This window comes from Triplophysa dalaica, chromosome 6, assembly GCF_015846415.1.
Source record: "Triplophysa dalaica isolate WHDGS20190420 chromosome 6, ASM1584641v1, whole genome shotgun sequence".
Taxonomy (NCBI): domain Eukaryota; kingdom Metazoa; phylum Chordata; class Actinopteri; order Cypriniformes; family Nemacheilidae; genus Triplophysa; species Triplophysa dalaica.
The window spans coordinates 8,733,790-8,760,339 of NC_079547.1; the positions used below are offsets into that span (position 1 = coordinate 8,733,790).

The following is a 26,550-nucleotide window of genomic DNA, read 5'->3' on the forward strand; positions in this document are numbered from 1 at the left end:
ATCCTACAGACTTGCGAGATGCAACATCATTGTGTAGCCATTTAAAGAAATGTCCTGTATGTCTTCCCTTAAGTCTCTGTCATAGTTGATTTTGACTGCTTATTCATCCATTTAATTACTCAGGGAACGTACATTTGATAATGTGATAAAGAAAGATATAGCTGTATGATAATTTCTGAAAACCGACGTCGTCCTGAACATGTGTAGGGGGGGCAGAACTAAAGCACGAGCACACAATACAACATCGCATTATTCCTGCATAACTATTAATTTACTATAAGCATGTATGCACCGATTGCCAACAAATCACAGACATTTGACTCGGGTTCATGTAAGGCTTGCGGTTCTTGTCCGGCATCTTTAATTGCTGGGACTTCTCCATCTGTTAGTTTCAAACTTCTCCAAATCCAGAATTATATCGACCGTTTGCATAACATTCCTTACCGAAAAGCAGTGAACAAACAAACACACACAGCTGAACTTCGTGAACGAAGGAGCACATTGATGGGCGCCCTCTTTCTCACACTCTCCCTGGTTTACGCATGGGCGTGCTCTTTCTCCCACTCTCGATTGTTGACGTGTGGCCATGCTTTTCTGGGAGAATTGTCCAATAAGGGACTAAGAAAAGTTGTTACGTAAGGGAATTTCATGTTTGAAAAAAACTTTCCGGAACATATACGAACCTTGAGGGGGAATATCGAGCACAGAAAAAATATGTCATATGTCCAATATTGACAAGTTGACCATGTCAAGATTTAGAAGCCAGTATGTTTAACATTGGAAATAAGTCAGAATGCATGAAACACTGTTGCACCAGCCCTTTAAGAGTTTTTCCTAAATTGGATAGGATGTTTCGTGAATACGGCCCCAGGGGTTCAAAGTGGGGTCATGGGTACCCCAGGGACTTAAATTTGATTTTTCTTAAAACTTACACTTAAATCACCTTACGGAAAGCCTAAAAAAAAAGAGATTGTTTTGAAGGCACATAAGTGGTATTAAAATTATTCATGAAAAAATGTGTTTTTATTTATCACTATGAAACATTTCTGAAGTATTATGTTCGAAATGTGGTAATGAATAAACCTATAAAAAGAATCTGAGACTAATCATCATAATTTTTAATGTTGGCCTTTGAGATTGAATCATTAATTTGTGTACAATATGTGACCCTGGATCACGAAACCAGTCTTAAGTAGCACTGGAAAATTTTTAGTAAAAGACAAAAATACATTGAATGGGTCAAAATTATCAATTTTTCTTTTATGCTAAAAATCAGTAGTATATGAAGTAAATATCATGTTCCATGAAGATATTTTGTATATTTCCTACCTTAAATATATGAAAACATTATGTGAATGGCCTGCTACAGTGCACCTGATTAAAAAACTTCAGAGGCAATTTTTCAATAATTAGCTTTTTTGCTCTCTCAGATTCCTGAGTTTTAAACGGTTGTATTTCAGCCAAATTATTCTAGAGTTTTAAACGGTTGTATTTCAGCCAAATTATTCTATAATAAGTTTCTTATTCTAAGAAACTCATACATCAATATAAAGCTTATTCATTCATCATTCAGATTATGTAAAAATCTCAATTTCTAAAAATTGACCCATAAGACTGGTTTTGTTGTCCAGCGTCACATATGTACTAATTGGCTTCGTAACTCTGTCTCCTCTACACCAATAAGCTTGTGTGAGGTGGGTGTTTTAGTGTACAATGGCTGCCATTGCATCTTCCAGGTGGATGCTACACATTGGTTGTGGTGGAGGAGGTTCCCCCTACAATGAAAAGAGTTTTGAGTACCCCAAAAGAGCACTGTATAAATGTAATTCATTAGAGTTGAGCCGGATACTCGGCTGAAACGAGTATCCGGTATGGATAAAGCACTTTTGCCGAGTACGAGTATTATACGATTAATACGAGTCAATATCTGTGCTCGGATTGAATAAAAATCCACATTGGGTAGCTGACAGTGTCTGCGTTCTGTGATAGTCACAGCGCCCCTCCCCTACACATATACAGATGTATTTTGTTGCTGACTGTGGTCGCAGCTCTCTCTCTCCGTCTCTCCCTCAGTCACTCAGGTTCGCTGGTCTTTTCTGTTAACGTTCAGGGTTTCTTCAGCTTCAGGTTTGTTTTTTATTTCGGTTTGTAGTACTTACTTATTAACCAGTAGAGTTTGGGAAACGTGGGGTTTGTTCAGACGTGGTGCTTGGTAGAATGCGACTCACGTTTGTCTCTGCCTGTCTTTTTTTAAACCGTTATTATTTAAAAGTTATGTTGAGATGAAAACTCTTGTTTATTACATTTTACTTCATAATTGCAACCGCATGTGTTGTACTCATTGTTGCAAAACTTATTCTGTATATAGTTCGTTTGTCATCGTGATCAAAACCATTGATCTGAAGCTCAATGCTGATGCTGTCATGTAAATATTTTTCTAATCAGCATTAAATATAACAATTTCTGATCAACCCATATCAATTGCATGCTTTAAATAACATACCGGTTAAAGCCCCGCCCATCTCAAGACAACCCAACCCAATTTCCGTGTTAAATCCTGCCCACTTCCTGGTTAGGCCCCGCCCAGTCCGAGTACATATACGGATACAGAAAATTCATATGGTTAACAGATACAGATACAGATAATGCTGTACTCGCTCATCCCTATAATTCATTATTCATATAATTATAAGTCTCAGGTGGGTTGTTAAACCTGTGTAATTTCTATGGATTTCCCTTGGTGCCTCAGAATTTTAACCCTTGAGTATTAGCTTTACATAACAATCTCAGTTTTTAATGCGCTACAGGTCAGGGCCAGTTTAAACTATACACATTATACACATAAACATACACATTTTGTAGACATAATGAGAAGAAATTTTATTATTTACACATTATTTAGACATAATGAGAAGAAATCTAGTTATTCAAACTCATTTATTTATGATTTTCTTAAGGTTATATCTAAGAAAGAACTATAACTGGAACTACAACTTTTGACAATAATCTCCAAATGAGGACATCTTACAAAGAATGTTTGAACAAACAACATCAACTGAGGGTGATGAGCTAAGCAAAATGTTCACTTCAGTCCAAGTAATCCATTTCCATCTGTATGCCTCTTTCAGCGTTAGTGACAGTGGAAGCTCCCAGGGCCTTTCTCAGCCTTCCACCCAGACCACCCAGTACCTGAGGGCAGACACACCCAACAACGCTACAACTGTCACCAGTAAGACACATTACAAGCACACCATATCCTCTCACCTCTGACCTCATATCAGCTACTCCCTTCAACATAGGCTGATTGGCTATCTGGAAATTCTGGCAAATCCCAGATGGGCAAGACCATTTTTTAATGTGGGGCTGACAGATTTTTCAATATACATATGCAAATTTTCATTTAATCAGCATTTCTAGATGTATTGTGTCCATTCCAGTACTATGTCTTTTGAATTTCACCATAATCAAATCTCAGGAGTGACAAAGTCATCAAAAGCAATCTGAAATACTGACAGTATGACAAGACACATGAGAACTGTGATAAAAACCGAGGTAATCAAACGTTTTTTTTACTTTTCCCAAAAATATTTACAAGTACTACTGTTGCATTGTTTAAAAGTGAATATGAACTTGTTTTCTTTGTAGTTTTTGAGGTCTGGAAAAATAGTATACAGAATTAATTCTGTTATTTTGACCTGTTTCTCCAGGGTTCATTTTCTGCAAATAATTGCAACAAGAAACAATATTTTTATCCAAAATTTGGTAGAAATGTTGTTAGTAATTCACAGAATGAAACAAAAATTATAATTTTAGCTGAAAAAATACCTATAAATAGTTCATTTTAAAATGATCTCTTAATTTTTTCTGCGGCTATAATATGAATAGCTTTTATTGGTTGACAGTTAGGGATTGGTATCGTTAAGATTTAATCAATATAGATACTGGTATCGATACCTGTACTTATCAATACTGTTATCGATACTACACTCTTTAATTTGATGCAAAAACACATGATGTGAAAAGATGTTAAACATTTTTAGTTTCTTTATTAAAGCTGAGCTTTAGAACTGCAGTTTAGAAATCTTTAAACTGCAGTTTCTGCAAACAGAAAATGCCTCATATCAAAACATGTGTGTGTTCCTTAGCATACCACTTACGACACTTCGCATGTGCATAGGAGCACATCATAATGTAATTCAACATATTTACTTTTCAACACTATGGTTATTTGGCTGGTACACCGCATTTCTTTTTCCTTTCTGGTTTTAGGTCTACATAAATTTAAGTACTATTTTCTAAGCAAGTGATATTTTTTCAATTATACAGTGGGTACGGAAAGTATTCAGACCCCCTTAAATTTTTCACTCTTTGTTATATTGCAGCCATTTGCTAAAATCATGTAAGTTCATTTTTCTTTTTTTTTCATATTGACAGAAAAACACAGAATTGGTGACATTTTTGCAGATTTATTAAAAAAGAAAAACTGAAATATCACATGGTCCTAAGTATTCAGACCCTTTGCTGTGACACACGTATATTTAACTCAGGTGCTGTCCATTTCTTCAGATCATCATGAGATGGTTCTACACCTTGACAGAAAAACACAGAATTGTTTACATTTTTGCAGATTTTTAAAAAAAGATAAACTGAAATATCACATGGTCCTAAGTATTCAGACCCTTTGCTCAGTATCCTTGAATCGCAAATTCTGTTAAAAACAATATCTCGTTTGGCACTGAACTTTGAGGTTTATCATTTTGCAGGAATTGTTTATGCTCTAACAGCAACAATACACACTAACTAATGGTAGAAAAACGTGCTCTTTAACAGATCATTAAACATTATTAAACAGTTATTATTTATCTTCTAGGCTATCTTATACACCAGGGCTTCTCAAAGTCTACTTTCAATGGTCCAAATCTGAATTTACGAGAATGTCAAAGGTCCGGACAATTGGTTATTTCAAAATTAGTTTTTAATACACATCCTTATAATTTTTTATAATTCCAACTGTCTCGTTACAAATTAAACAGAACGTCTTTGTGCTGGATTGGGGCAAAATGAATCCATACCTCTCTGTCCAGTCATCTTTTAAAGCTGTTTTCTTCGTCAACTTTTATTTTTTTAGTAACGGACATCCTCACCTATAGAACCGCGCACGCACCTCTCTGAAGTGTCGTTTTATTAACCCGCTCGATTACGTCAAACGTCATTCGGTTACTGGATTTCACGGAAGCAATTGACATCGCACTATCGCGTGAGCGATTCAAAAGCATACGGAGCAGGCAGGTCTCGTCTCTCATGGTCATGTGACGTCATGCGTCGATTGGTCTGAGCGCAGCGGCGCCACAAGTCAAACAAGCGGGTCCGGATTTAATTCCCTCCGGATCTGGACCGGAGTCCGGACTTTGAGTAGCCCTGTTATACAGTATGCATGCATTAGGACATTAGGACTACAGAACATCGAATAGTGTGTGCGATTGTCGGCTAAAAATAAAAATACATCAAAACTAATTCCCCGTGTTTTCCCTGTCAATGCGGTGGCTACGTTCTTGTTACCAGAGGGTGGTGCTGCTAATAACTCACCTAAATGCTGTCAACAGACAACTGAAGAAGTCTCACACTCACTAATATTACATAGGCTATGCACACTGTAGACTTGCGTGGCATAAAAGGTAACTTGGGAAGATGTGAGTTGGGACAAATATGAGTTTTGTGTGGGGTCCTTTATAAATTAATGAAAATGAAGTTCAGTGCAAACTCTGCCATGCGAAGATTGCTTATAGGTCAACCACTATGATGCACATTCATTTGAGGGGGAAGCATCCACAGGTCAGCAGCAAGTTTCGGCTAGTTTCATGATAAGATCAACCAAGTTGAATGCAAGATTGGCAGAGCGAACAACGACCCTCATCATCAATAAGATGATCGGTAAAGATATGCTTCCATTCAGCTGGTACTGTGAGTGCCATCATTCAGGCTTGTTCGTAATATGTTCCCTCAGTTGGTTATGTTTATGATATTAATTTGTACGTAATCCTTAAAGAGTAAGTAGCATAAGATCATGAAAATTACATTTCATGCAGTGTGTTATGTTGCCGTGTTTGAAAGTAAGCAGTCTGCCAAGTTGTTAGTCCTAAGGTGAATAAATAACAAAGTTTTTGGCTTGTAAAAAAAAGGGAGTCGACTCTGAATCGCGCAAACGAGACGTGTCTCTAACCACAGCGCATCTACGTCACTAGACATAGTCCCCGCCTACGTTTTGCTGGGACTGCCGCAAAAATTTCACTCTCTCCTCCCCAAAAACAATGTCTCTCGTTCGTGATGCGTGTGCCGTTTGAAACCTGTGTTCTACGTTGTGAAACTAAGTGTGTCTTATTTAAACTACCAAAGGAAGAACTTCTGAGGAAACAATGGTTACAATTCATTTTCAAATGACACCAAAGGAGTTTAACCCCAGGGTTTTACTGTGCGCGCGTCATTTCACCGAAGATTGCTTCAATAATCTTGGCACATTCACTGCAGGATATGTTAAAAGACTATCCTTGAAAGGGGGAAATACCAGCCTTATTTGGACCTGTTAGCTCCACCGAATCACAACCTGTAAGTGACTATTTATTTATGTCTAAACTTCAAGAAATATTTGTGTACCTTATGTCTGTGTTTAGCTAATGCATATAAAGCTAACGTTAACATGTACCGTTATTTCTGGGGTATTACAGTTTGTTTGTCTAGCTATAAACTCGGCTAATTTAAACGTTCAAGCTATTATCGTCTATCTATTCTCTACTATCGTCAGACTCTGGCTCAAACTGGTAAGGTGAAATCCCCGCCATCTCTATCTATACACTGTATATAATATATAACCTGTAAACCGTAATCCAGCAATGATGGTAGGCATTCCATTTGCCACACATGATGAACGCTGTAACAAATTCAAGGAATGTGATGAAGGAGGCGGGAACTGGCGAATGTTCAACAACTTTTAATAAAAAATAAACAAACCACAAAACGAAAGTAAAATGCCGGCAGCTACCAGGCGGTCGACTGCCGGATGCGATATCTGTGCAAACCGCAGCTGACACTTATTATCATTAATCGCTCTCATCCCGCCTTGCTAGTTACAAACGCGTTTGACAAATCACAGCAGACTACACCATCTGACCAATCACATGACACTAGGCTAATAAATAAGTGGGGATTAGACAGATGAATCGCGGAAACAAATCATTTGAGAGTCAGTCAAGAAGTAAGGTAAGAATTACTTATTATAACGACATAATAGTGTTTTTACACCTTCTATGTACATAAACTTGTTGTTGGACAATCCATAAACCAAAGTAGGACCTTAAAAATCATATGCTACTTACTCTTTAAATTACTATTTGGCTTGAGTTAAGATAAATTATTTCCTAATGAATTACACATGTTGTCATCATACAGATGGAAAATAGGGATGCTCCCATCAATCGGCCACAGATCGGTATCGGCCGATGATTACTCGATTGGTTCTTACCAACTTCGCCGATCTCACAAATCAATAGCAATTTGATGATGTCACCGTAAGCGTCCAGAATGCGTGAAGATGTCTAAATGATTTGGCGCCACAGTCATGTCATCGGATGTGTGGAACTACAGTGCTCAGCGTAAATGAGTACACCCCCTTTGAAAAGTTACGTTTTAAACAATATCTCAATGAACACAAAAACATTTTCAAAATGTTGACGAGACTAAGTTTTATATAGCATCTGTTTAACTTCTAAGATGAAAGCAAGGTTAATAATGTAACTTGGAGAACAAAATTTTTTACTCAAATTAGGGTGATGCAAATATGAGTACACCACACTGAAAGTCTCTGTAGCAAAGCTATAGTTTAGACTACAAATGTGTAATTTAACAAGAATTCAACCACAGGTGAGTCTAATTATTCATGACACAGGTGACAGTTGACTATAAAAGGGTGTTACTTAAAGAAAACCCCTTCCCATTTTATGATGTCAGCAATGGCACCACGTGGAAGAGAAATGTCACAAGACCTGATAAAGAATATAATTTCTTTACACAAGAAAGGTGAAGGCTACAAGAAGATCAGCAAAGCTTTACTTATCAGTCAGAATACTGTAGCAAAAGTGGTACAAACATTTAAAATAGTTGGAACTGCAACCATCTCACTGAGACGCCGTGGTCATCCACGGAAGTTAACACCTCGACAGGAGCGTCTTCTGATGAGAAGGGTTGAAGAAAATCAACATGCAAGTTCACTGCAGTTATCTAAAGAAGTAGAAAGCCAAACTCGGATGAATATGTCCCATGACACAATACGACGAATACTGCAGAGGAATGGCATGCATAGGTGCCGTCCACGAAAGAAGCCTCTCCTAAAGCCCAGGCACAAAAAAGCCCGCCTAGAGTTTGCCAGGGCCGATGCTGACAAAGATGAAGACTACTGGGACTCTATACTCTGGAGTGATGATACCAAGATAAATGTTTTTGGAACTTATGGCTTCAAAACTGTATGGCATCGCAACGGTGAGGAATACAAAGACAAATGCATGGTGCCTACAATGAAACATGGTGGTGGCAGTGTCCTTATGTGGGGCTGCATGAGTGCTGCTGGTGTCGGGGAGCTGTATTTCATTGATGGCATAATGAATTCACAAATGTACTGCTCTATACTGAAAGAGAAGATGCTATCATCACTCCGTGCCTTTGGTCGTCGTGCACTTTTTCAACATGACAATGATCCTAAACACATATCTAAGGCCACTGTTGGATTCTGAAGAAGAACAGGGTGAAAGTGATTCAGTGGCCAAGTATATGGAATATTTTAATGACATTAGTCTTTGAAGCAAAAAAGCATGTTGAATTACCACTAATCAAAAATAATCCTGTTGCATTACCAGTGCTTGCATGTTTAGAGTCTGCAATTCAATATGGTTGTACATTTAAGCTGTGAATATTTCAAATTGAAACATTTCACACTCCGTTTCATCGTCTAAAAATGTATTAAAAAAATTCAACTTGGTTTTAAATACAACCTTTAATATGCAACAGATAATTTTCAGTCCATATTATTTCGATTAAAAAATTGGCTTCCACAAATTCAGGGGTTCAAATTCGACTTGAAATTCGAAGTTTCACATCCGGGAATCTGGGGAAAAGCAATAGAGCGCCGATTCTACAAATGCATGATCTCTCCCTGCTGCCTGACCGCTTCAAAATGTATTGACCTTTATATTGGCATCGTAGCTCACCACTATCAGACCTGGAACAGGCATGGAGCACGGGGACACTTCCAGTTGGCCTGGAATCATTGGACTAGTCATACATTTATAATATTAATTTAATTATTTAAATATTCTACCCAATCTCCTTGTACTGTCTATCTAGAGTATGAGTTTATGTTTGTATTTGGCTTGCTATTTATACTCATTCGTTACTTTTTACGTGAACCTTTTTACGTACATTAACATTAAGTAATTTAGCAGCATTTAACATTTTTATTCAAATTAACTTAAAAAGAGTTCAGGGAGCAAAAAAGCGATACGTCATACAGGAGCAAAACAACATTGGTTAAGATCGTGTGGGTAAATTACTTTAAATGATTTCTGTAGCTTGCCAAATACAAACATAAAATCGTGCTATTGATAAGCACCATCTTAAGTAATCAAATAATGGTTTGAGTTTCGTGGATGAGAAAATGGATATATAACAGTGATTTACTGAACCATACTGTGTATTGAGCTTTTAAAATACAATAAGTTCATTTCATGAAGCTATTTGAATGACACACGCAATGGTATATGATTAAATGTGCCAGAAAACAATACAACAAGATTTTAAAGCATTACATTAGGTTCATAACACCATCACAATAAACTTAACGATTCAAATGAAACATTTTATTTTGGTATAAAACTAAGTAGGAAAATAAGCAATAGATATCCATTTAAAACTGACTACAGTAGTAAATGAAATAGTAGTTCAAACAGATAGAAGAAAAAGCCATGAACTATTTTTATCAGAACGTAAAAAAATCTACAATATAATAACATATTAAAATTGTAAAATATTTTGTAAATGTAGGATATGAATGCTTAAACGTAAACAAACCAATTACCACTTCAAAGAGACATATCAATGGAAATAATTATGCCTCTGAAATCTCTGACGTCAGAACGAAAAATAAAGCCAATTATAGCCTATTAGGCTTAATGAACTAATGAATAAAAAAACTCAAAAATACTGCAACAATAAAGACACATACCTAACTCGCGTCATTGTTTTTCCTCCTAGTTATGTTTTTAGCCTATGTGAGAAATACGCCTGGACATCCTAAAATGTATTCTTATTATTAAAAAGGTGTAAGCTATACTAATTTTGGTCATCTGGTCTGAAGATAAAGCAACATTAAGCGTTTTACCAAGGTACACCGGCCGTGATGGAGTGGTCCGTGGACGCTAAAGGGATAGAGTAGGCTACAAGCACTTAGCAACCTTACAAGCTTAGAACGTTTTTGTTCCACCATGCCACCATGCATGTTGTGGATATTCAGCAAAATGTTCGAATCTCATTCAGTCAGCATAAGTTTAAAAAGGGTAAACTTGATAATTTAACTGAACTGTACACATACATTTTAGACACCTTGCGTTGAGGTGTACAGGTATGTTAGAGGTCCTTAGGGGTCCCAGCAGCTTCGCTTCTAAAACGTTGGCAAAAGGTCGTGTCCGATATGGCATCAGGTCTCTGGTAATTTAAAATGAATTTGCTTTTACCGAATCGACTCGAAAGACACAAATTAAATCAGTTTAATGTTATGTAAAGAACAAATATTTGTTACACCAAACTTTGCAAAACAGAATTAGGTTAATACCGTGAGTGATTGACATTTTTGCATTTTATTAACAGACAGCAACTCAAGCAGTTTGTGGCACATTTTGGGAAACGAACACAGTATGCAACGAAAGTTTGTATCTTTGCGCTCAAAAACCATCTTACAGCTGTTAGATCCATAACGCCGTGAGGTATTGCTTGGCCGCAGGCTGCACAAGACATTTCGGGTCTAGTCTGGCTCTAAAGAAAGTGCTGTCTATTTGTATCTGGTCAATTTTATTTGGCCTGCTCAAGAAGTTTTCTTGGATAAAAGATCGTTTTTTCTATTTTGTATTAACAAAATAAAAACGACGAACATTTCCACAATTCCACAACATCTAGCATTTTCTGAGAATCGCAAATTAAAACAAGATCATGTAAGGAAAATAAAAAGAAAGTCTGTAGAGATTGGTGCTTTGCATATAAGATGCACATACTTGGAGAGTTGCTTACGTGTTAAAATCGGAGCAGATATCAATGAGATGCTGGTTTAGATCTCAGTATTTGACCGCTTTAAACACAATAAATGTCCTGTAAATGCTGATGATGCATAATATTTATGTGAACATGAAGGAATTAGGTTATTTTTTACTTCAACACATCAAGACAAAGCAGGAGGGCCGTCAAAGTCTGAGCATAATAGGCCTAGAGTGTGTCTGTGCAGACTACTGGCAGTGCAAGCTTCAGTAAAGATTTCTGAAAATGTTGATGATGCATAAGAAGCTATCTATGATAACAACTAAATTCACTTAATCGAGCAGATGAGTGGACTCTGTGGCAAACATATAAAGAGTATCTGCGTTTCTTGCTTTGATCTACGTCAGAACCGACTTGTACCACCTGCTGGTGAAGCGGTCAGGCAGCAGGGAGAGATCATGCAATTGTAGAATCGGCGCTCTATTGCATTTCCTCGGATTCCCGGATGTGAAACTTCGAATTTCAAGTCGAATTTGAACCCCTGAATTTGTGGAAGCAAATTTTTAAATCGAAATAATATGGACTGAGAATTATCTTTCGAATATTAAAGGTTGTATTTAAAACCAAGTTGAATTTTATTAATACATTTAAAAGGTGAATTTTGATAATTACATTTTTACACGATGAAACGGAGTGTGAAATGTTTCAATTTGAAATATTCACAGCTTAAATGTAAAACCATATTGAATTATAGACTCTAAACATGCAAGCACTGGTAATGCAACAGGATTATTTTTGATTAGTGGTAATTCAACATGCTTTTTGCTTCAAAGACTAATGTCATTAAAATACTTCCATACAAGTATGTCTCCTGATCTGAACCCAATCGAACACCTATGGGGAATTCTGAAGAGACAAGTTGAGCTTCACATATGTAAAGGATTCAACTTTATTGGGTATTCAGTTCATTAAGTTCAGAGAGTTGCATCAGACTGGTCCATTTTGTTTGTGTTTATTTTTGTCTTTGTTGAGTAACCTGACATGCATATTGTTTTGCATAAGTCTCATTTTAAAGGCATATTAAGATGTTCACTGTATAATGATATTTTTTTTGTGATTTTTTATTACTCTGTTCAAACAATAGTTAGTAATTCAATAATAATAATAACAATAGTAATATAACATTAATACACAGTATATTACATAATTACTGTAAAATAAAACAAATCTCAAAAAATAGTATAAAAGCCAACATCTATAGTATAAATTGAACTGAAAAGAGGTTAATGGTGAGCTTACATATCATTTATATAAAGCTTGAAGCATCGGAATCGGGATCTGTATGGGCTGCAAAAATCCTGTTCCGATGCTTCACGTCTGAATGGCCTCTCTACCTCTCTGTTTATCTGTCTCTCTACCTCTCTTTCTCTGTTTATTTGTGTTTAGCCCATTCATGCAATGGAGGGGTGCAATTTTCGAATAATTCCCAGAGAACACTGTCATTATTCTTCCCCATTTGCCATGTTGGTCGGAAATGCCCCCATGTTTTTCACCTACTGTTGCACTTGTATTTGGTGGAGTGACAAGATTATTTTACTTTAAATACCCATCACTAGTAATAAGGCAAACATAACAAGGCCAGCGCTTTTACAATAAAAAATGTTATTGATGCAAAGATGCAAACTTCTTAATATTTGCGAGATTGTTTTTGAAGACTTGAAAAATACTTTTTAAGCTACTAGCTATTAAAGCTAAAGAGTTTACATTTTCTCTCCTCTCTTCTCTCTTATTTTTAAGATGGATTTTGTATCTGATGTAAAACAATAGTTGTTAGCTAAGTCTAGTCACACCATGTCATTGTCAGAAAAAATGTCATTGACAAACAGTTCAAATAGTACATTACCTTACATTACATTTACATTTGTTAAGTGTGGTGCTAAAGAATGGTTTGTGCATCAGTGAGCTGGTGTGTTGTGTTATGTTCCGGGCTGGATTCCATTGTGAAATGAGAGAAGTGGAAACGAATGCTCGAATTACCTAAACTGGAATCAGAAGGTATTTATCAGCGTGTCAATTTCCTTCTCCCCCTCCACACTTGAATTAAGTATCATGGTATCGCCAGAACAAATAGTTTTTTGTGTAACGGAAGTTGTTTGTGGGTCAGGGCAGGATTTCTCAGGCTAGTGAATAAAAAAAATCTAATTCACACCAATAAATTTGCTACCTATTTTACGGAAGTTTGAATCAAAGATAGTGTTGAAATACAGTATGCATTCTTTTCACTCTTAAAGGGGTCAACTGGTGCAAATACCAGTTTTTTGTGTCTTTGGTGTGTTATAAGTTGCCCATGCATGTATTAGACAAGTAAAATGTCTATGCTCACCAAGACCTGCCTGAAACGCCTCTTGTAACCACATCCCCACAAATCTATGTCAGTTCGTGGTATGAATTGACTAAAGGGGGTCGCACACCGGATGGAGAAGCGCAGCGCCATGTCTAGGACATGTCCCAAATTGTCCCAAACAGAAAAGTACATTTTGCAGCTTATGGTGAAGTCAGTGTGTACATTAAAGATGATTTCAGTCGAAGAACATCTAATTTAATGTGAAATTAAGCACTACAGGGATGGAATGGCGATGCTGGTGTGTGTACACTCATAGAAAACAATATGTTAATTTTTACAAACGATAACACTATGCAACACTGCGCGGCGCATCCGCATCCGGTGTGCGACACCCCCCAATAAGACCTCACAAATGTATACGCAAGTAAGGTGGGTGTACCTGTCGGTACAATTGCTTTTGAACCTGATGTTCCAAATATGGTAAGAGGTGTTACATTTCCATTACGTGCTTGCAGTATTCAACCAATCACTACGCACTGGTTAACTGGCCAATCATAGCACACCTCGGTTTTCAGAGCGATGAGCTTTCCAAAAAAAAAACTACGAGTTCCACAAAGGCAGGGCAAAGAGTAGATACAAACATGCACTGTATGTGGAACATACAACATTTTTTAAACTTAAGTCGTGTAAACACGTTGCATTACATCTAAAACAAAAAGCAATATTCCTTTTTTGCCATATCATATGACCCCTTTAAGATTCACTAGTTGAAAGACAGGTAGGAAACAAGTTGCTTTTGACGAAAAGGCAAATGTTTCTTAATTTCCTTTTCCCAACAAAATCATCACAAATATTGTGAATGCTGTGTATTGAACCCTGTTTTTTTATATACATCCTCCATAAAAACAAAAATGCCACTTGACCATTAATTACTGTCTTTATTTCTTTTTTAAAGCAAGCATCACTTGAAAAGTCACCTTATAAAGTCAACAAGAAACTCTCTTTGCTTTTGTAGTAAATAATTTTTTTTATTTTACCTCAAGCAATCTGATTTGTTAGAAATCCAAATAAATTTTTAGTTGAAGATAAAGAGGGTTAATAACATCCCTCATCCTATTACTTCTAGCAGAGATGTTGTCTCACAAGAATAAACATTGTATACACAATGGTCCCCAAATTGGCAACTTCAACCACACTTTCAATGTAGGAATTGGAAAACAATGAAATCAGCAAATCTGCAACATTGTGTTCCGGTAACTTAGATTGTAGAGAACTGTGTCAGTACTGCCATTGGTTTGATCCCAGTAAACATGCATACTGTTAAAATAATGAATTCACTGTATGTCACTTTGAATGAAGGCAAATGCGCTAAAAATGCTTTGGATCAGCTGCATAGAAAATGTATAGTCACTTCATTATATCGACTGTAAATGAACTGAAAATGAAATGAAGTTATCCTTGTTTTAAAAAAAAAAATGTTTATGTTTTACTTAAGAAGTATTCCATTTATTCTAGTATGATATAATAGATTTAATTTATCTAATGATATTCTTACACTTTTACTTAATAAGCTTCCAGATATTTTTTTTTGCTTTAGCCATATTTAGCCAGAATATCATGACAAACATTGGTATATGCTTCTCTAAAGAAACCAGGAGTTCAGTAGCTTTCATAATCAATGCAGTTTGGTATATATTTGTGCTTATGCTGTGTGTGTCGCCTTCTATTGGTCATCAGGGTTTCATAGGGTCATGAAAAACCTGGAAGTCATGGAATCTTAAAATCGCAATTTCCAGGACTGGAAAACAAATAATTCCAGAAAGTTTTAGAAAAGTCATGGATATGTGATTTTTAAATCTCAGTTTGCTGCTATGCAAGAGTTATCTTTGACACCATCACTGCTTTCTCCACTCCGGTGACAAAAATGTAACAAATGGCATGGTCCTGTGTTACAAACAAACAGCGCAAATGTGTCTGTGCTTCTGCTTAAGTTTCAACACGCAAATTACACCTTGTCGCGTCTTAATATGTAAGCTGCAACATAAAACTCTCCTGGACACTAAACCTTCTCTCCTGCTTTTATTATGTCTGCTAAATGCCTAAATTTAATCACTCTTTCTGAATGGCCTAAGCAAACTTGCATTCTGTGGTGTTTTGATTGACTGATTTGATGGATTCGGACAGTGTGTCTCGTAAGTTCAGGGTTTGACATATTAAGTGGCGAATTAGACTTGCTGTTAGGACATTGCAAAAGAAAGTAAAACGAAATTAAAAACACTGTCGCTGGATCGGATTTTTTTTGTTAAGTAAAAGTGTGGTTTATTTCTGGTGCATGTGAGGAACCCTTGTCAGGGAAAAAAAAGCAACGTGTTTTTGAGTCGATGGATTATGATTGACGTTACGGGTCGGAGATATATTGTGTAATTCTTATGCTCTCAGTTTCTCAATGACTCTTAATGAAGTTTGTTCTCAATGATGGTTAAATGCCGATAGTAAAATATGATAAATCTACATTTTTATTTTATGCTGGTAGGGAAATCTGACGGGGTACTATCTGACGATGCCCAACCCCAATTGCTTGTTTTATTCTTATTTAATGTATTAATATTTCTGGGTCATGAAATTTGCCTAAAAGGTCTTGGTAAATTCCTGAAAATGTTTCATTAAAAATGTGTACGAACCCTTGGTCACACATGCTCCGTATACTGTGTTTTAAGCTTATGCTACCTGTTGTCTTGTGTCACCCTCGCTCTTTTGTGCGGAATAGCTCAGGCCCCATCTACCTGTCATGATTGTCCCTCCTTCATACACCTCTGTCTCTCCCTCTTTCTTTTTACCCCACCCTGTCCTCACTCCATCCATTTCTTCCTCCGTCAGATGCTCACACTGGCTCTGCTCCCATTCTCCAGCTTGCAAGCGCCTCCTTTCCTCACCCCGGTGTCCCTTCGCAAGAAACCAAAAGTAAGTTCTGCGTCTGTGTGGCAGGGCAACAAGAAATCGCAACACCATTACATTTCATTCTGTAACCTATTTTCATTATCAACAATCTCCAAAAATCACTGATCTCATTTATTTTTTCAAATTGTGCAGTGGTGGAGACTAAAAGGAAATTCTCGCTTTCTTCAATTTTTATTGTATTGTATCATTGCTGTTTAGACAAATCATATTTTTAGTATTGTTTTCTCCTCAGAAAATGTAGGGTTTTAGTTAATGTTATGTGGGAGGATATTGGCTGCTTAAACAAGAGGGCATCACTTTAATAATAATTACTTAAAGTGGTTCACATCAGCTAGAAATATAGCTTCTTGAGGTTTGTTAGTTCTCTTATTGTACTTACTTTAAAATACCACATGGTGACAGCATTTTGCACCTATAACGAAGTAAGAATTGTAGTCTAAATTAATTTTTGCCGCCTCAGCCTTTTGCAATACAACAATAGCCTGGTCGTTTGGTAAGTTGACTGAAAAATATTTGCATTTTGTGGTGCACTTGGTAAACTGTATTCAGATAATATGATCAAAGTGTTATGGTTACCACAGGACATCGATATAAATACACATAAAGTGTGGTTAACTTTACACTGCATGACTTGACATTGTCATGTGGTTGTCCTTCGGACAAGTAAATTTGCCATTCACTTTTCCGATTACAAATATTACTTTTTCGAAGATAAAAAATTATATTTAATTTGAAGTGTCAATATAATTGTTTCATATCCTGATTGGTCAGGTTTGCTTATAAGCATTTTACAAAGTGTCCGCCAGATTCATGCTTGCCAGTGTCGTGGGAAAATGTTAATTGGAAATAGTTTTCAAATGTATATCCTACTGTATAGTTTTAATGATTCTGGAATACTGACACTATTCTGGAATATTGGTGAGATACATACTATTTTCGCAGTGTATAAAACATACAGGATGCTTCATTCATACATTCAGTTTGCACAATCTGAACAAATTCAATCCGATGTGTCCATGTAAATGTAGCTACTGACTTTCTGCCCATCCTCCACAATATGACATCATCAATAAATACTGGGACGCACTGCCACAGCTCAATATGACTGTACTACACATCCCTATAATTAAAGAATAAGGTTACAGGTATTACGGTATTAAAAATGCAGTAACCCAGTTTAACTGACAAAATAATGGATCAACTGTTCTGTGGAACCAGCAGATTGTTCATTTCATTTATATTTCGGTTCTCACAGACAACATTCTAAATCAAAACAAATACATCTAACCGGCAGAAGCATTTGCTTATCTCCAGCACTGTTTACTAAATCAGCAGACCGTTCATCTCTCTCAGAAGAAACTGGTTTTAAGTCACAATACAGTATTAACACAATAACTTCACTACAAGACTGACAAACTGTTTTGAGATAATACTTTTATTTCGTGTAGAGGGTACAAATATTATCGTTTAGCAGCACTTTTTTCCAAAGCAACTTACAAAGGGGGCAATAAGCGATATTTTTACAATAGTGATGGTATGGTCAGTGATGGTCAGTATGCTATGCCAGTAAAACAGGATTCACATCTTCATGGCATTAACCTTTTCACCAATTAATTACACTGCCTAGATACATATAATGTGAAATAATGTGATCTGAATCTGACAATAACATGAAGAGTTATTTAATCGGCCAGTATTCACTTTATCACTAAGCACACTGCACTCTGTTTACTTGTTAATTATCTTTATCTGACTTGTAGGTTTTAAAAAATTACTGATGTTTACTGGCTTTTAATGATAAAAATAAGTTGCTGATTCATCACGGAACAAAAGATAACAGTTTGTGAAATGCTTACAGGTTTCACAAAAGCTAACTTGATTAGCTGCTAATGCTCATCAATATTACTGTACTCTAATCATAATAAATAAAAAAATATGGCCTTAAACAGTTTATGGATTAGAAGAGAAGCAGTGTAAATATTATTACTCTTACCTGATGTGTCTTTAAACAGATGAATGAAACACAGGTGGTCGCCGAGTTGTTGTTTTGTTTAAGTGGGAGAGTGTCTTCAAAATGCAGATCTTTGCTGTTATTTTACATTTAAAACTAATCAAAAACGTAATCTTTTTTCGTTATCGTCCTTGTTGTAAATGTGTGTTAATGCCATGGTTTGACAAATTCTGACATTATGAGGACTTTTGGCTGTAAGCCAATCAAAAGCCGCAATTTTATACACACGTATTAATAATTAATGATGAGCTGCAGTACCAGTTTTGTGTTAGCCGCAGCAGCATCCCTACATTTTTCCATCCATTTGCCTTTGCTTCACATTGCCATGACATAATAAGGCAGAAAGTAAACAAACACCTGAAAGAAATGACACGGGTTGAAGCGTTTTTCTAATGCGCAGTACAGGGTTATGTAAGTTTTCAGAACATTTTAGTGTGGAAAGGTGGAAGAAGGAAAATGTATGGACAAGGTCTCAGCTGCTAATTTTGTGGCAGCATGTTATCATTTGAGGTGCTTCGTTTGATTAGAATTATTTGCACTTAACATTCACATTATTGCCTTTCATCTCAACGAAGGAAAGTTATGCTTAATTTCCAGTTTGTGAAAGCTACATTTGAACTTGTTGCTCTTACTATCACTCTATGACTCCTCCTAGGCATTGGTGTGTGCGACTGTGCTTGTGTATGAACTCCCGCCCTACTCTGCATCTGGTTGGCAAAAGATAGAAATTTACTCCACGTAAGCCAATGATCATTAGTTATTCGGTTGTCTCCATACCCCAAAGACACACACACACCAGAGAAAAAACTTTGCAGGTCCTTTGGCTGAGATAGGGCCTACTCGGATGAACACTGCTTCAGTGAGCTCAATTATAGTAACGCTGCATTTTATTGGCAGTAACGGCATGGTTACGGGGAAATAGTATCTGGTTTGATTAATAGTTAGTAAAAAAACACCATTAGTAACACAATTATTCCAATCTCTGCTGACCGGTGAAGCAACCAATCACACTTAGTTTATTGCCGTATCATGTTTAGAAGTGTGGAAATGTCCCCGCCGTGACAGACAGAAAGTCATTCACGAACGTGTCAAAAGTTAACAGCAGCAAATATGATTATAAGTTTATGCTGTATATTCCCGAACTTTAAGAATTAAGCGTTTAGTTGATCGTGATGAATTGACTTATTGCAAACTATGTTAACACGACAGCTTATGGCTTTGTGTTGTTTCCAGGCAGGCCGTTAAAGAACACGACACACAAATGTCCCAGAAATCCTGTAAAATTCAACCAATCATATGTTGACTTTTTTGAGTGTGCCGTCTGCAAATCCACAGACCATTTGCTGAACGTCTGAGTCTGAGACTAATGGGCCGCTGACTAAGTGACTCATGAGCCGGTCTATCAGAGTCTTTTTTTACAAAAAGATTACGTAAGCAGAAAGATGTACGGAACAAATAGATATCCAAGGTTAAAAAAAGTATATGAGATGTATCAGCCCAAAAGGTTTTGAAAAGGCATTTTGAATGTAACAGAGACCAATTTTCACTATTTACTAACTATTAACTACGGCTTTTGCCTCAATAAACTCCTTATTTTAAGGCTTAGGTATTAGGGTTTATACATACTAATTAGTGCTTTATACATACTAATATATAACCAATATTTATGTTAATAAGCAAGTACTTAATGATGAATTTGTTTACCGTAATATAAAGTGTAACAGATTTTTTTTTTTTTTTGGTGTTTTGTATTTCTACTTCATCTTGACAACTAGAAATTGTATTTTTTTAAAACTGAATAAGTACAGTCTAAGGATTCATAACAAAAAATCTGCTATTTAACAATTCATATCTAGAAAAGTATGCTTCAAAGGCACCAAACAGTATTACACATAATTACACAACAAACAAGTTATCCTGAACACTTTCTCGGTGTTCCAGTATTTGAACTGAAGAGTGCATTGAACCCAAACTTGAAGCATTGGTCATACCAATGTTTGTGTGTTGTGCTGTGGAAAATGATTAAACAAGCCACAATGTTTACACTTTTTCAGGAAATCTAGTATACAAATGACTTATTAGTAGATAATAATAGTGCACACTTCACTTAGAATTTTTTTGGGTCTTTAAGCTGTCTTGTTTGCGAAGTAATTTGAATTTTATGTGTGATTTCAGGTTATCCCTCACTGCGGATAGAGAAGAACGACCTTAAGAGTGTTTCCCTTCTTGAGGCCAAGGCCAAAGTCAAAGACATTGCCATCTCCAGAGAGAGACTTACACTCCGAGATGTCTTGCATGAAGGTATTTGCTATGTAACAAGCATCTCACAACAAAAAACATCACATAGAAACCACACCAACAAAAAACTTGATTTTGAAAGGATTGTTTTCCTAGTACAATTTTTTTTTTTAACTTTTTCTTATTAATTGTAAAACCACATTTGTCTTAAATTGCAATATTGTATACTCAAGTCATTTGGCTGCTTAGTCTGAGTTAAGACACATTTCCCTCTGCCTAGCGACAAGTCTTGGAACTTTTTGACTGCATTCTGTCACCTCTAATGCCCTGCATGAGCAAGGTATTTTTAAAAGCAAAGAGAACCCACATTGGTTCTGAAAGTTGGAGCGCCATGCACACTCCTGCTTTTGAGACCAATAAAAACTATCGATAGAAGAGGTTAGAATATCGATACACTGTCTTGAAAAAATGTATTAGTTTGTTATATTGATATTTTTGAAGCGTGAATGAGCTATGTCATGATCAATAATCACTTATTGTCCTTATTTGCACCTTTTTAATTTAAAACATATATGACTTTATGGAAATATGAAAATAAACAAATCTTGTTTATAAATGGTTGTGTTACCCAGACAGATTAAAGTTTTCAATGGAATTGGAAGCGGGTTAACATGTAGTTTTTAAGTGGTTGTGTTCACTGTTTCATACTTTTTCATTTTCTATTAACAAAAACAGAACATAAGAACATATACAGTGTCCACTTATATTGGCAACCTTGGTAAATATGAGCAAAGAAGGCTGTAGAAATAAATCTGCATTGTTTCTCCTTTCAATCTTTTTCTTTTCAACATTTAATTTAAGTAAAACAATTTGAAGTTGGGGGAGTATAACATTATTAAAAAAAATCTGTATTACACCCTGGTCACAATTATTGGCAGCCTTTCAAATTCTTGACCCAAAATTTCTCAATCAAAGGTTGTGATCTATTAAAAACAAACTTGACAGGAGAATGTGCGCAAACATGGACCCATGCCTATGCATTCTGGAGACAAGGGGCGACACCAATGTTGGGTTAGAGAACTCTAGTTAGATTACGGCGTGTACATGGTGGGATATGATGCTGATTCACCTACGCACACTTGCAGGTGATCTGTAATTAATAAAGCAAATATTGTTTACAGTTGTGCTTATGCACGGTTTTATAAGTCAGAATATTTTGGAACTATCATAACTATTTTTGGCTTTCGGGTGCACATACACTTAGTTTTATAATGAGACCCCTGGAGATATTGAAAATCTGCTTGAAGCAGTATGTGCGTCTATATTGTCTTAATGAACATTGAGGAGAATAATTTGAGTGGCCAAAGACACTTCAAAGAGCACAGATGGAAAATTGCAGTTATCAGTTGAATTTCAGGATCAGAAAGCATTTAATAAAAATAAAGGAAAACTGCACCTCCATCACCACCAGTTGTTTGGGACAATGATAAAGAAACAAATCTTCTGCTCTCATACAAAAAACAAACTTCACCATATTAATCTACCGTACTGGAACTTCTTACCCTATTTCAAATTGTTGTACTTTAATTAGATGTACGAATTTTGTAGATTTGTTTGTATAAAAGATCAAAAGGAGAAACGAATCGAAAAAACAATTTCTTTTTAGAGCCTTCTTTGCTCATATTTTCCGCTTCACTTTTTCCACATTTTGATATGTAACAGCCTTATTCCAAAATGGATTAAATTCTTTATTTTCCTCAAAATTCTACAAACAATAACCCATAATGACAACTTGAAAGAAGTTTGTTTGAAATCTTAGCAAATTTGTTTAAAATAAAGAACGAAAAAAGCACATGTACATAAGTATTCACAGCTTTTGCCATGACACTCAAAATTGAGCACAGTTGCATCCTGTTTACCCTGATCTTACTTGAGATGTTTCTGAAACTTGATTGGAGTCCACCTGTGGTAAATTCAGTTGTTTGGACATGATTTTGAAAGGCCCACACCTGTCTCAATTTGGTCCCACAGTTAACAGTGCATGCCAGAGCACAAGCCATGAAGTCCAAGGAGTTGTCAGTAGACCTGTATCGAGGCATAGATCTGGGGAAGGGTACAGAAAAAATTCTGCAGTATTGAAGGTCCCAATGACCACAGTGGCCTCCATCATCTGTAAATGGAAGACGTTTGGAACCACTACTCTTCCTAGCCCGGCCAAATGGAGCGATCGGGGGAGAAGGGCCATAGTCAGGGAGGTGACCAAGAACCCGATGGTCACTCTGACAGAGCTCAAACATGAGGAGATCCTTCCAGAAGAACAACCATCTCTGCAGCACTACACCTATCAGGCATGTATGGCAGAGTGGCCAGACAGAAGCCACTCCTCAGCAAGACGCACATGACAGCCCGTCTGGAGTTTGCCAAAAGGCACCTAAAGGACTCTGACCATGAGAAACAAAATTCATTGGTCTGATTGAACTCGTTGTCTTGAGGAAACCAGGGACCGCTCATCACCTGGCCAATACCATCCCTACAGTGAAGCATGGTGGTATCATGTTGTGGGGATGTTTTTCAGCGGCAGGAACTGGAAGACTAGTCAGGATACTCTCAGGATGCTGACTAGACAGGGAAAGATGAATGCAACAATGTACAGAGAGATCCTCCATAGAAACCTTCTCCAGAGCGCTCTGGAACTCAGACTGGGGAGAATGTTCATCTTCCAACAGGATAATGATCCTAAGCACACAGCCAAGATAACAAAGGAGTGGCTAAAGGACAACACTGTGAATGTCCTGTGAGTGGTCCAGCCAGAGCCTTGATTTGAACCCGATTGAACATCTCTGGAGAGATCTGAAAATGGCAATGCACCGACGCTCCCCATCCAACCTGAAGGAGCTTGAGAGGTCCTGCAAAGAAAAGTGGGAGAACCTGCCCAATAATAGGTGTGACGAGATTTTAGCATCATACTCAAAAAGACTTTGAGGCTGTAATTGGTGCTAAAGGTGCTTCAACAAAGTATTGAGCAAAGGCTGTGAATACATATGTACATGTGCTTTTTATTTTTAATAAATTTGCAAAGATTTCAAACAAACTTCTTTCACATTGTCATAATGGGGTATTGTTTGTATAATTTGTATTTTTGTAGAAATAATGAATTTAATCCATTTTGGAATAAGGCTGTAACATAACAAAATGTGGAAAATGTGAAGCGCTGTGAATACTTTCCGAATGCACTGTATAGCATCCTAGAATGAAACGATGCAGAGCTGTTTTACATGTGACTTCATCTAACAACTTTCCAGTCAGGCTTTAGCTACTTTCCATTGACAAGTCGGCAAGACTGCACGCAGCTAAGAAGTTGGTAGTCCACCATTCCAGTATGTATGAAGTTGAACGGTAGTTAAAAGCACTTATTCTAAATGAAGAGAAAGGGTGTCGGGGTAGTCCTGAAAAAATAGTGGGCTTAAAGTTTTCCAGCACCGTGCCAGATCTCCTGCTTGCGGCGTTTGACTGAGGAAAAAAATATTTACTTAAAAAAAGATTACATTTAAAAAAGCTTCTTGATATCAGTTTGAGTTCATTAGTTTGCCTACCAATGGTATGAGAGGAACACAGCTATCATTTTCACCCAAACATTACTAGCCAATTAGAATTAAAATGGGGGGGGGGGGGGGGGGGGGCTTGGTTGCTGGAGTGGAAACGTCATGTTGGAGAGTAGCAAGCAGCAAACAATCTGCAGGATAGAGAGTAAGTTTATAAAGCCTTAAGTCCATTACAAATATGACATACACAAATTAGAGACTATGATATAAAGATTAATAATGTTTTGTTGTTTCAGCAAATCATCTAATCAGACCTCCACTTCTCACACACACGCTTGCTAACTGCGATCGAGATATCTAGGATCGATTTCTATAGAGTTCAAATCGTTTTCAAACTTTTTCAAATCTTATTGCACCTATCTCACAGAATTATGTCATAAAAAGGGTCTTTTATGACGTGATCGTAAGAAGCTGGATGTCAATATATTAGTGACAGCAGCCTAATATTCCTGCTATTCTATTTGGTTGATATGAATCAAACAAATGAAAAGACCTCACTGCTGACTCCGTAACCTTTGTAGCTTCAATAGGAATTTAGATTGTTTTTCCTTAGGAGTTTATAGGTATGCAAATCCTGGTGGTTTCTGCCATGTAAAAATAGTCAGTGGTATCCCCAGAATGTCTCTGTAAAGTTTCCGCTCAAAATACACCACATATCTTTCATTACAATATGTTGAACATGGCCATTTGTGGCTGCAATGGAAAACCCGCCTTTTTTGTGTGTGTCTCTTTAAATGCAAATGATTTTCTGCTCCCCTCCCCGTATGTAAAATATGACTTGGAGCGCTTACATCTGTGCTTTGGATAACATCAAGACAAGCAATATGGCAGAAAGCGCAATTACGTTTGTTATGCCTTATCCAACCAAAACAATACACTAGCTGCAATAAAAAAACACCTTAATGCATTGTTCATAAATGCAAATTAAATGGAAAGACAAAAACATAGATAGAAAAACATATGCTTTAGGAAATGTTGGCCATTGATGATTAATCATGTGCATGCATATTACTAACAGACATACACACAGATATATACAAAAACATGCATTTATACAGTATACAGTACTTGTATATACACTGAACTCACGAGAAAGCCGCTGCTATAACTTTCTTTCGTTGTAACTCATTTTCTGGTAGATAAACATTTAAAAGTGTTTAAGGAGCCGCCTTCACACAACGATGCTGTATCAGGGAGGGGGCATGGCCAGCTCGAAATGCATTTTCAAGTCCACATTGAATTTTGCAACACCCAATGCGTTGTGTGTAAATGAAAATGCAATCCCAAATGTTCAACCTGTTAATGTTAATGCATTTCATTTTTATTTTGCTTCAGTTTTGCTTGACTATGTAAAACATATATATTCAATCCGGGGAATGCATTTTAATTTTAATTTAGCAATTTAATGTCAAGCTTCAGCTCAATATTGTCAATAGTCTGAAGCACAGTATGGGAATAGTTGCTCTGCTGAAATAAAACAGAGAAATTCTAATTGTTTCCATTATAAGCATTATCAAATTCCCTTTGTAGTGTGTTTTGGGCACTATACGAATAGGAATTAGTATTGTTCTATTGGTTCCCAGCTGCCAGATTACATCACATCAATAGAATACAAATACCAGTGTACACTATTTTAGTTTCCATTAAAGCAAATACAACTCCCATTATGACCCTTAAATTCATAAAGTTTTCTATTGCGTTAAATACTATTACTATTGAATACATAGGCTGATTTACTCGTTTTGAAGTATTTGGCATTTTAAAAACAAGTAGAAAATGTGCTGAATGTTTCATTTCATCCAAGTGAAATTAGCAAAACAGATATAGAGAATTTACATTATTAGCAAATCGCAACGTCTCGCATCGCGATCGATTTCAATTAATCGCTCAGCCCTACTGCACGCCTACCAACTAATTCAGATTTTATGCAGATTTTAACTGCTATTTATACCCTCTTCTAGACCACTTCTCATAGGCCTTCCCCTTAATCTAAATCTGTCAAATGTATTTAGCGGTTTATGAAGCAATACACCGCTTCTGATGTTTCGTGCTTTTTAACCCAGATACAAAACAATTTTTCCTTTTTCTTCCCAGTACATCATTCTTTT

General features: G+C 36.5%; 1 protein-coding gene across 2 annotated transcripts in view; it reads left to right on the forward strand.

Moving 5' to 3' along the window:
• The window catches only part of ryk (receptor like tyrosine kinase), an 87,083-nt gene that overhangs the window by 19,043 nt on the left and 41,490 nt on the right, over positions 1-26,550 (forward strand). Inside the window, exons 7-9 of one of the 2 annotated variants that reach the window (XM_056750099.1) lie at positions 3,129-3,229; positions 16,511-16,594; positions 20,778-20,903. In XM_056750099.1, coding sequence (XP_056606077.1) covers positions 3,129-3,229; positions 16,511-16,594; positions 20,778-20,903 — 311 coding nt within the window. The remainder of the gene's footprint in view (positions 1-3,128; positions 3,230-16,510; positions 16,595-20,777; positions 20,904-26,550) is intronic. The other variant, XM_056750100.1, reaches the window with a different exon arrangement.